General features: G+C 48.4%; 1 protein-coding gene across 1 annotated transcript in view; it reads right to left on the bottom strand.

Annotated features, from left to right (window-relative positions):
• Positions 1 to 7,078: 7,078 nt before the first annotated feature.
• The window catches only part of si:dkey-32e6.6 (extracellular matrix protein 2), a 50,526-nt gene continuing 45,132 nt past the window's right edge, over positions 7,079 to 12,472 (bottom strand). The window contains exon 10 of the mRNA XM_056301725.1: positions 7,079 to 7,613. Within this exon, the coding sequence (XP_056157700.1) occupies positions 7,436 to 7,613 (178 nt within the window). The 3' untranslated portion in view covers positions 7,079 to 7,435. The remainder of the gene's footprint in view (positions 7,614 to 12,472) is intronic.

The following is a 12,472-nucleotide window of genomic DNA, read 5'->3' as shown; positions in this document are numbered from 1 at the left end:
CACTCGGCAACCTTTATTTGTGCTTCTTTCATTTGTGTATGGCCATCAGCGGGTATCTTCATAACTCTTCTGTCGTCTCAAGAACAGAGAGGGCATGGTCTGGTCCTTATTAATATTCATGAGCTGACCTTTGAGCGGCAGTTACAACTAAATATTGGTGGTAAGGCTGGGCGGGGTTTCATATTCGGATGATTTGATCTGATTGGCTGTATGTAAAGGAGTGTTTGATGACATCATGCGTATCGGGAAACAAAGCTCGGCTGAGAGAGGCTGAACTAGGGGGGGAGGAGGGGGGAGATAAACGGATTTCTACCCTCTGCACTTCCTTTTTTTCCACAGGAAGAGATAGTGCAAAGGGCATAGTGGTTGGAATGATGTTAAAAAACGGTGTTTTGATTTCGATCCGAACAGATTTCTTCGTCCATACCGACGTCCCTCGAGTAAGACATATCGCGTAGCGCCATTGACCCCAAAGGGGATGGAATGGGCGGGTCAGCTTTTGTCAGTTCGCTAACGAGATGGATGGCATCTTTTTAACCCCCCGCTCCCCACGTCGACCCTTGTGTTTTCGCCCTCGTCCCCTTCTTCCTCTTCCCCCGCTCTCTCTCTCGCTCTCTCTCTCGCTTCGTTTCTCATGCCCCTCCGAATCAGGCGGAGGAATTCCTTGGCTGCCTCGCTCTCTGTGTACTGCTGCTTTTTATTTTATCAGCCCGGGCTCCCCTCCTCCTCCAATAACAAACACAGGAAGCTGCTGTCGCCGGGTAGAACAGACAGAGCGGGGGGAAGAAAAGCACGACGCCTAGCGAGGGGTCAAACGCTAACGACAGGCTCCGCCGCGGCCTCCGTCTGTTCGGGACGCAAAACATCTGCTCCGCTTAAGCCGGGTCGCACATATGGTGACGGACGAGGGCCGGGGGGGGCGGCAGGCTCGAAAACACCCCGAGGGGCAGATTCAGGACGGGACCCGGTCGGTATTTCGACTCAAGAGGGGTCCCCGCCATCCTCGTCCCGGATGTTGCTCCGGGGAAGACTAGATCAGGACGGAGGAAGGGTGGTGTTCGGCCATGTCGTGGAGGATTTCGGTTTTGCATGTGCAAGAAGTGTAAATGTGGATGTGCGGTTTCTTAGACAGTAAATGTGCCGTCTGCAAAATGACTGTACAATTATGGAGAATAGAGCCGCACCACCGCCACCACCACCACACAAGACTGAGAGGAGAAGACCAGCATGTGATTACACGCCCAGGCGGGGAGAGAGAAACGTAGACTTTCTTTCTCTTCAAACTGTGGGCATGCAAGGCTCTCCCGACTCTAAACACCACCGTCGACACTTATGTCTCTCTTCTGCTCTCCCTCGTTATTCCCATGCTTCCCTCTCTCTCTTCTAACTCTCTCTCTCTCTCCCTCCCTCCCTCCCTCTCTGTTTTAACTCCCTCTCCCTCCATCTATGTTTTAACCCTTTCTCTCCCTCCCTCTCTTTTAACTCTCTTGCTCTCTCTCAACTCTCTCTTTTAACCCGCTCTCTCTCCCTCTCTTACCTCTCTCTCCTTCTCTCTCCCCCTCTGTTAACTCTCTCGCTCTTAATTCTCTCTCGCTCTCACTCTCTCCCTCCCTCCATCTATATCCCTTTTAACTCTCTTGCTCTCTCTCAACTCTCTCTTTTAACTCGCTCTCTCTCCCTCTCTTACCTCTCTCTCCTTCTCTCTCCCCCGTTAACTCTCTAACTCTCTCGCTCTTAATTCTCTCTCGCTCTCACTCTCTCCCTCCCTCTCTGTCTCTGTTTTAACTCCCTCTCCCTCCATCTATGTTTTAACCCTTTCTCTCCCTCCCTCTCTTTTAACTCTCTTGCTCTCTCAACTCTCTCTTTTAACCCGCTCTCTCTCCCTCTCTTACCTCTCTCATTCTCTCTCCCCCGTTAACTCTCTAACTCTCTCGCTCTTAATTCTCTCTCGCTCTCACTCTCTCCCTCCCTCTCTGTCTCTGTTTTAACTCCCTCTCCCTCCATCTATGTTTTAACCCTTTCGCTCCCTCCCTCTCTTTTAACTCTCTTGCTCTCTCTCCCTCTCTTACCTCTCTCTCCTTCTCTCTCCCCCCGTTAACTCTCTACCTCTCTCGCTCTTAATTCTCTCTCGCTCTCACTCTCTCCCTCCCTCCCTCCCTCTCTGTCTCTGTTTTAACTCCCTCTCCCTCCATCTATGTTTTAACCCTTTCGCTCCCTCCCTCTCTTTTAACTCTCTTGCTCTCTCTCAACTCTCTCTTTTAACCCGCTCTCTCTCCCTCTCTTACCTCTCTCTCATTCTCTCTCCCCCGTTAACTCTCTAACTCTCTCGCTCTTAATTCTCTCTCGCTCTCACTCTCTCTCTCCCTCCCTGTCTCTGTTTTAACTCTCTCTCCCTCCATCTATGTTTTAACCCTTTCTCTCCCTCCCGCTCTTTTAACTCTCTTGCTCTCTCAGCTCTCTTTTAACCCGCTCTCTCTCCCTCTCTTACCTCTCTCTCCTTCTCTCTCCCCCCGTTAACTCTCTAACTCTCTCGCTCTTAATTCTCTCTCGCTCTCACTCTCTCCCTCCCTCTCTGTCTCTGTTTTAACTCCCTCTCCCTCCATCTATGTTTTAACCCTTTCGCTCCCTCCCTCTCTTTTAACTCTCTTGCTCTCTCTCCCTCTCTTACCTCTCTCTCCTTCTCTCTCCCCCCGTTAACTCTCTACCTCTCTCGCTCTTAATTCTCTCTCGCTCTCTCCCTCCCTCCCTCCCTCTCTGTCTCTCTGTTTTAACTCTCTCTCCCTCCATCTATGTTTTAACCCTTTCTCTCCCTCCCTCTCTTTTAACTCTCTTGGTCTCTCTCAACTCTCTTTTAACCCGCTCTCTCTCCCTCTCTTACCTCTCTCTCCTTCTCTCTCCCCCCGTTAACTCTCTACCTCTCTCGCTCTTAATTCTCTCTCGCTCTCACTCTCTCCCTCCCTCCCTCCCTCTGTCTCTGTTTTAACTCCCTCTCCCTCCATCTAAGTTTTAACCCTTTCTCTCCCTCCCTCTTTTAACTCTCTTGCTCTCTCTCAACTCTCTCTTTTAACCCGCTCTCTCTCCCTCTCTTACCTCTCTCTCCTTCTCTCTCCCCATTAACTCTCTAACTCTCTCGCTCTTAATTCTCTCTCACTCTCTCCCTCCCTCCCTCCCTCTCTGTCTCTCTGTTTTAACTCTCTCTCCCTCCATCTATGTTTTAACCCTTTCTCTCCCTCCCTCTCTTTTAACTCTCTTGGTCTCTCTCAACTCTCTTTTAACCCGCTCTCTCTCCCTCTCTTACCTCTCTCTCCTTCTCTCTCCCCCCGTTAACTCTCTACCTCTCTCGCTCTTAATTCTCTCTCGCTCTCACTCTCTCCCTCCCTCCCTCCCTCCCTCTGTCTCTGTTTTAACTCCCTCTCCCTCCATCTAAGTTTTAACCCTTTCTCTCCCTCCCTCTTTTAACTCTCTTGCTCTCTCTCAACTCTCTCTTTTAACCCGCTCTCTCTCCCTCTCTTACCTCTCTCTCCTTCTCTCTCCCCATTAACTCTCTAACTCTCTCGCTCTTAATTCTCTCTCGCTCTCACTCTCCCTCCCTCCATCTATATCCCTTTTGACTCTCGCTCTCGCTCTTAACTCTCTCTCGCTCTTAATTCTCTCTCTTAACTCTCTCTCCCTCTTTCAACTTGTCTCACTCTTGTCTCTCCCTCCCTCCATCTATATCCCTTTTAACTCTCTTTCTGTCGCTCTTTCTCTCTTTTAACTCTCTCCCTCTTTCTTAACTCTCTCTCCTTCCTTCCTTCTCTCTCTCTCTTTTAACTGTTGCTCCCTCTCTCTCTCTCCCTCTCTCTCTCTCCCCCCGTCTCTCTGTTCTGTGTGTGTGTGTGTGTGTTTGTAACCAGCATGTCTGTGGGGGACGGTAGACTGGTGTAACTCTATACCTGGAGCCATGTAGTCAACACAGCAGGTCCAGTGTGTGTAAATGAAGACCACAGTAGCCGTACGGATGCGCTGCATCTTTCAGTTTGGGTGCACTACCAAATGAAATAAACCACACCAACACAAAACATGTGCAATCTCAACGGCACAGTTGCATCAGCTTCAATACCTCATGACACATTTAATGTGACAACAGCTGTGCTGTTGCCTTCCTGCCTGTACATAGAGAGACAGATAGATAGATAAACAGATAGATAGATAGACAGATACATAGATAGATAGATAGATAGATAGATAGATAGATAGATAGATAGATAGATAGATACATAGATAGACAGATAAACAGATAGACAGACAGACAGATAGATAAACAGATAGACAGATAGATAGATAGATAGATAGATAGATAGATAGATAGATAGATAGATAGATAGATATAGAATATGTTTACTATACTGTACCGTTACTCCGTTCACTATGCATTACTATGTGTATATATTGTATATGTATGGTCATACTCAGACTGGTGTCAATGTGAGATTTCATAGGTACATAGAAAGAGGGGGATAAAGACACAGACGTAGATAGACAGGTGTCTGACATGGTGTACTATTACTGTGTACATGATGCTTTACTGTGTATGTGGACTGTAAAGACTGGTATTGACTTGGCCACTGATAATTAAGCAGCTGACATAACACTCTCCATCCATCTCCATCCATCCCACCTCCTCCAACCAGGCTGTTAACAATGCATCAGGATGAGAGGGAAAAAACGAGCTGAAGGAGTTGTTGGTCTGCAGACAACACAGCAGAGAGCAGAGAGGGTCTGTTGCTTTCCAACTGGGTCCATTTGTTCATTGTGCTTTCATACAGTGTCTATGGGGACACACACACACAGACACACATGCACACACAAGCACACACACACATCCTTGGCAGGGCCTATATAAGCATCGGGCTCACGTCACTGAGAACTCAGAACGTCCAAAGGGGCACAGCCCAGACAGAAGAATGGTGCATTGTTGGTTTGTTTGTTTTGGGGTTTTTTTCCCCCCACCTAACTGTATCAGAGCTGCGAGAGGCAGAAATAAAGAGAAGGAGCTGGAGAGGGAGAGTCAGCGGGAGAGACGGAGGGAGAAAAGGAGACTGGAAGAGAACACGGAGATCCGTTAAGTCATTTTGTCAATAAGGCTGGCAGGACACCAGAGCTCCTGCGGCTTCAGTTCCCAAACGGGAACAGAGCTCTGAACGCTCTCCAGCCCTTCACTTCTCTCTCCTCTCTCCTCTCCTTCACTTCTCTCTCCTCTCCTTCACTTCTGTCTCCCTCTTTCCTCACCTTCACTTCTCTCTCCTCTCCTTCACTTCTCTCTCCCTCTTTCCTCTCCTTCACTTCTCTCTCCTCTTTCCTCTCCTTCACTTCTCTCTCCTCTCTCCTCTCCTTCACTTCTCTCTCCTTTTTCCTCTCCTTCACTTCTCTCTCCCTCTTTCCTCTCCTTCACTTCTCTCTCCCACTTTCCTCTCCTTCACTTCTCTCTCCTCTTTCCTCTCCTTCACTTCTCTCTCCCTCTTTCCTCTCCTTCACTTCTCTTTCCTCTCCTTCACTTCTCTCTCCTCTTTCCTCTCCTTCACTTCTCCTCTTTCCTCTTTCACTTCTGTCTCCTCTTTCCTCTCCTTCACTTCTCTCTCCTCTTTCCTCTCCTTCACTTCTCTCTCCTCTTTCCTCTCCTTCACTTCTCTCTCCTCTTTCCTCTCCTTCACTTCTCTCTCCTCTCCTCTCCTTCACTTCTGTCTCCCTCTCTCCTCTCCTTCACTTCTCTCTCCTCTTTCCTCTCCTTCACTTCTGTCTCCCTCTTTCCTCTCCTTCACTTCTCTCTCCTCTTTCCTCTCCTTCACTTCTGTCTCCCTCTTTCCTCTCCTTCAATTCTCTCTCCTCTTTCCTCTCCTTCACTTCTCTCTCCCTCTCCCCTCTCCGTCTCTCCCCCTTTTCCTCTCCTTCACTTCTCTCTCCCTCTCCTCTCTCCGTCTGTCTCCCTCTTTCCTCTCCATCTCTCTCCCCCTTTTCCTCTCCTGTCCGTCTCTCTCCCCCTCTCTTTTACTTTGGTAGCCACATCTTCCTCTCTCCTCTCCGTCTCCCTGGATTAAACGGGGCTCCGTGTGCTATTATCTTCTTTCGTTTCTCCCCGACTCCGTCAGAACAGTCGGCGTATTGTCTGAGTCGGTCTTACTGGCCAAGCGTGTTGGCCTACGAGGAATCCAGCCTGCTCTCAGTTACACATTTATACCATTTATACAGCCACACAAGTCAATACGAAATACATAGATTAGAGAAAATATGCAATAGTAAATAAGGACATGATAAAGAATAAGGACATGATAAGACATATGTGGCAGGGGTCCGGCCCACGTGTGAGCAGTATTCAGGCTGTGCCGTGACGGGGACGTGCTGTAGGTAGGCCACGAGGGGTGTGTTGTATCGCACAGCAGTGGAAGATATGGCAGAGAACCTGCAAAAGCAAAATTACACAGATCTCGTTGTGCGTTGTGGTCACCGTGCCGTCCTCCATTACCGAGCTCCATTCACCCCCTTTATGTGCCTGCACCCCTGTACCAACACACACCTCCACCCCGCCAACCCTGCTTCGCTGACAGGTATATTGCACACTTGCACCCTCCGACACACACACAGACACACACACATTTAGTGACTGACAGCATTCGCACCGGTTCAGGGGCTCAGACCTACGGCCCCACACAGCTCTTGCCGTGAGCCTGCGTTTGTAGCTGCACGGCTGCCAGTGGACCCTCATGTCTGAGCTCGTCTGCTGATGGAGAGCCGGTCTGATGTTTACTTTCCCAGTGGCCCCTCCAGGCCCCTGCGGTGTTGCCAGACATTTTCACTTTCTCTTGATGGTTAAAAAAAAAGAACCCCCCCCCCACACACAAACAAACACAAAATCCCACATTTTAATTAGATTTATCCTGGCCCTGTAATGTTGCTACCTCAGTCCTGCAAATACCCCCCTGATTTAAAAGCGGGGATAATCCACAGAAACCCACCTAAGTCTCCTAATACCTCATACCTGAGCGATGACTGGGAAAGGACCGAAAAAGAAAATAGTATTCTGAGAAGTTCAGCACTTCTTTTGTCCATTTATTAGTACTTGACCACCACACGGACAACAGCTCCGTTTACACGTTAAACATTTGAAAAACAGCAACCATGAAAACCACTTTCATGCACCGAAACAAAAGCGGGAACGTGAACTGAACTTTGCCGAGATGGTCGTTTGGAATAAATACACAGGTTAGACGGCGACTATGTTTACCTGCAAACTCCGCCCGGCCTTGAGAAAGTGGAAATCCCATAAGAAAGGAGAGACTCGTGATATAACATGGAGAAGACCCCTCTACATGGAGCGTGTTTGATAACGGAGACAGGATGTCACACACTTGTTTGGTGTGTGTGTGTTTGCGTTGTGTGTCCGTCTGTGTGAGGTGTCTTATTGGTGCTGCATCTGGCCCTGCTGTGGTTGGAGGACCAGCCCTTTGGGGTCGTTGAGACAGGCGAAGGTCTTCGGAGGGATCTTGTCCAACGCTAGCAGGTTATTGTCCAGGTGAACCGAGGCCAGTTTGGAGCCGGGGTTACGAGGGTGACACACAGCCCATTTCCCCACCGACCTGCAACGATGACAAACACACGCCGTCACTTTGATATGTCGCCATTTTCCATCCATCCGTTAGCTAAACCGGTTGCCCTGCTCTCAGGGTGGCAGGGATGCTGGAGCCTATCCCAGCAGTCACTGGGCAGCAGGCGGGGAGACACCCTGGACAGGCGGCCAGGCCAGCACAGGGCCAGCACACACACAAATACCCATTCATACCTAGGGACAATTTACTACAGCTAATTCACCTGACCTACATGTCTTTGAACTGTGGGAGGAAACCGGACCCCCGGAGGAAAACCCATGCAGACACGAGGAAAACATGCAAACCCCACACAGAGGACGACTCAGGATGACCCACCAAGGTTGGACTACCCCGGGGCTTGAACTCAGGACCTTCTCGCTGTGAGGTGACCGTGCTAACCACTGCGCCACCGTCTCCATTGTTTATTTATTTATTTACCCCCGCCCCCCCACCCTTTTCCCCCCCATTGTACTCGGCCAATTACCCTGTTTCCCGAGCAATACTGGTCGCTGCTCCACCTCCACCTCCTCTGCCGATCCGGTAAGGGCCACAGACTACTACATGCCTCCTTCGATACATGTGGAGTCACCAGCTACTTCTTTTCACCTGACAGTGAGGAGTTCCACCAGGGGGATGTAGCGTGTGGGAGGATCACGCTATTCCCCCCCCAGTTCCCCCAAACAGGCGCCTCGACCGACCAGAGGAGGCGTTAGTGCGGCGACCAGGACACATACCCACATTTTGGTTTCTCACCCACAGACATGGCCAATTGTGCCTGTAGGACACCCGACCAAGCCGGAGGTAACACGGGGATTCGAACCACCGATCCCTGTGTCGGTAGGCAACGGAATAGACCGCTACACTACCCGGACGCCCTATGTCTCCATTTACAGAACTGTACAACCCGGTGTATTGGAGCCGTTTCCCTTTCCATGCGTCGGCCAAGCATCGTACCGTCACACGCCAGCTAAACTGGTGCATAACCTGGCCAGTATTTATTCAGTATCGTTTCTTTCAAGCCGAAATCCGGGATTTCCCTCCATTACTAAAGAGTCATTTTATCCATCTGCACCATGGAGTCATGTTGCATGGTATTAAAACGCCATTCGCGCATGCAAGCCTAATCCATAAATCACGATGCAATTCATTATTCGATATTCCGTAAAAGTTGGATCAACAAAACGCCGGCTCAAGATCAAGTGAAATGCACATAAATATGTTGGAACGACGACGGTTTGAATAAAGCCACAAGATTAGATCAAGCTTACGTAAGGCGCTTTTACGAGAGCGAGTGAACCAATCACAACAGCCGTTTGTCTGAAGTGAGAAATTTATATGTAACCAGGAGCATATTTAGGAATATCTGGGAAAATGGACCGACCCAGATATGAGAGCGCTTCTTTCGGTCAGTGCGGAGGAGGACATCAGTAAATAGCTGTGTGTGGGCGTAGGAAGCATTAAAATTGTGGGTGGGACAATCTTAACGGGGGTCTAGGGGTCATCCCCCAGAAACCTTTTAACAGAGCAGATGTCATGTACCTCCAGTTGGCTATACAAGAGAAAAATGATGGGGACGTTTTGTAGTTTCATCCAGAGGCAGTGTTTGGCCCCAGATCACATATCTGAAGATATTAAAAAGCTAACAGTAGAGAAACTGATTCCATGACTAATTTAGAGCCATCTTTAATGATAATCACTCATTGTTTATTTAAACGTGAGGATCTCCTTATGCTTACATGCAATTGCAATTTCTGTTAGATTAATTTCTTCTAACGTTATCAAATCAGTGAGTAAAGTCCCCCCCCCCTTCCTCCCCAATTGTATCCAGCCAATTACCCCCCTCTTCCGAGCCGTTCTGGTCGCTGCTCCACCCCCTCTGCCGATCCCGGGAGGGCTGCAGACTACCACATGCCTCCTCTGATACATGTGGAGTCACCAGCCGCTTCTTCTCACCTGACAGTGAGGAGTTTCACCAGGGGGATGTAGCGCGTGGGAGGATCACGCTATTCCCCCCAGTTCCCCCTCCCCCCCAAACAGGCGCCTCGACCGACCAGAGGAGGCGCTAGTGCAGCGACCAAGACACATACCCACATACTTGCGCATCATATTCTTCATAAATTGTATAATTCTGTTATAATTCTGTTATCCTCTTTCAATGTTGTATATTGTAAGTTGTGTAAACACAACATCCATTGCACGTCTGTCCGTCTTGGGAGAGAGATCCCTCCTCTGCTGCTCTCCCTGAGGTTTCTTCCTAGTTTTTTTCCTCCCTGTTAAAGGTTTTTTTTTTTTTTAGGGAGTTGTTCCTTATCTGATGTGAGGGTCTAAGGACAGGATGTTGTGTTGCTGTAATTTGTAATTTGTGATACTGGGCTATAAAAATAAAATTGGCTTGACTTGACGTCCAGCTTCTCACCCGCAGACACAGCCAATTGTGTCTGTAGGGACGCCCGACCAAGCCGGCGGTAACACAGGGATTCGATCCAGCGATCTTCGTGTTGGTAGGCAACAGAATAGACCGCCACGCCACCCGGACGCCCAGATGAATTTCTTTAATGTTATCAAATCAACAAGTGAAGAGGAAACTGTAGTCAAAGTGCCCCTATGCATTCCCCGATAAACTGCATTCGTCTTCCGAACATTTATACTACTATGCAGAATCACCGGGACCTGAGGCCTGTGTCTCATTATGTTGTTAGCCGGTTATCGTAGCGGCTTTGTTTACACACATAACACTGCTACCGAGAAGCCCGCCATATAAATACTTAGGGCAACATTTCATGACAAAAGGCGTCAATATAGCAATCAGCAAGTCATGATGAATGTAAATACAACTGACTATGAAGTACCACACTGTGGCATTGCAAATTTAGAGTACTCAAAGTCCCAAGAAGTAGGTCAAAAATTGCTCCCAAAAAAGTAGCATGTTAGTCAGCTAGCACGAAAGTGTGTACTAAATAATAGGGAGGGCGACACAGACTGACTTACTGTGAGTTGTTGTGATTGTCTAATGCATAAATAGTTAACATTTGATTAACATCTAGCATTAGCGATTCTTAACAGTTAGCTAACCAAACAGTGAGGCCGCTGTCAGTTATAAAGAATTGTAACAAAATATGAACATTAAGTTAAGTCCATCCATCCATTTTCTGAACCGCTTATCCTGCTCTCAGGGTCGCGGGGATGCTGGAGCCTATCCCAGCAGTGATTGGGCAGCAGGCGGGGAGACACCCTGGACAGGCCGCCAGACTATCACACAGGGCTTACATACACCCACACCCACACCCACACAAATTCATACCTAGGGACAACTTAGTATGGCCAATTCCCCTGACCTACATGTCTTTGGACTGTGGGAGGAAACCGGAGCCCCCAGAGGAAACCCATGCAGACACGGGGAGAACATGCAAACTTCACACAGGACGACCCGGGACGACCCCCAAGGTAGGACTACCCCGGGGCTCGAACCCAGGACCTTCTTGCTGTGAGGCGACCGCGCTAACCACTGCGCCACCATCCCACCCACATTTAGTTAAGTACTAAGCTTTGACTTTCCATAAGTTAACATTTCCTGAATATTAAGACTGAAACTTGATGCGAGTGTGGTTGTGACAACCAGTATGACTGTACAACAGTGTTCCCATATAGTGTGATCTGGTTTGTAATACATTAGACTGTCTGTTAGCTTTGGTTCCAGGATCCATTTGTACAAGGGTGGGAGCTGTTTTCTGCTGAGCTGACGGCACACCAGCCACAATAGCTGCTACACCTTGTTTGTAGTTCTCACTGCCAGGAGAGAGAGGTTGGGGAAATCCCGGATTTCAGTTTTAAAGTTATGCAACCTTAGGTGGGAAAATAATGACTTTGGTAATGCTGCATATGAGCATTTCCGGGCATCCCACCAATGCAGCCTGTGACCAGGTGATTAATTCACAATTAGACTTGTGGAGCACTAATTGGACTCTTGTTTTCCGAGCAGAAAGGAGACAGGAGTTCTTTCATCCATACAGAAACCTCTGATCGGTATACACTAAGCTAGAAAGACTGAACCAAGCAAGCATCTAAGCCTCTTAACACTTCTCTGCAGTATGCTGATGGAGTTGCACCAAGTATTTAGGCTGAGGAATGCGCATTTATCATGGATGATTACCGTAATATAAAACATCTGGTACACTGTGAGTGGACCTGACTGTTCTGGACAATGGCTTGTTGTTGTTGAGTCACTGGAATAGAGGTCACTTGCGCTAGATTGTGGCAGGTCGCACCCATTTCCTTTTGGGCATCAGGGAATCTGGTTGTTGGAGAGACTGGTTTAAGCCCTGAGCCATGTCTGCCTATAGATGTTCAGCATGAACACTGGTTCCTAACATACCACAAGCAGGTGAATGAATACCTGCAAAATGTCACCGACAGCGTCGCAAATTCACAAAATGGGAACCAATCATCTTGCAGAGTGGCCATTCACTTCATTTTTCACTCTTTCCACCATTTCCCATTCGTTTCCTGATGAAAATAAGTAAGTGCCTACACCTGATCACAGAAAATATTAAATTACTGAATTACAAATTATTGTTGTATGGTAAGTTATGACACCAGTACACACTTACTTAGTGACATAAACCAACCAGACCAGTCTTTCTCTGTCCATGCTAGAGAGACTGGGGTGGAAAGCCAGGAAACTCACAGAACCGAAGGCGGATTTTGACCAATGAAAACAGCTTGGAGGTTAAGCAAGTCGGCAAAACACTGCAAAAATAGTCAAAGCGAGTCGTCAATAAAGTGAGATGTCGCTGACTGTTCATTGGTTAGGCCGGGTTGATCGAAATGACTGAGAACGACTCAATGAGTAC

This window comes from Lampris incognitus, unplaced genomic scaffold (assembly GCF_029633865.1).
Source record: "Lampris incognitus isolate fLamInc1 unplaced genomic scaffold, fLamInc1.hap2 H_5, whole genome shotgun sequence".
In the NCBI taxonomy this organism is placed as follows: domain Eukaryota; kingdom Metazoa; phylum Chordata; class Actinopteri; order Lampriformes; family Lampridae; genus Lampris; species Lampris incognitus.
Note: the sequence above shows the minus strand (reverse complement) of the source record. Positions and strands in the feature narration are given on the sequence as shown.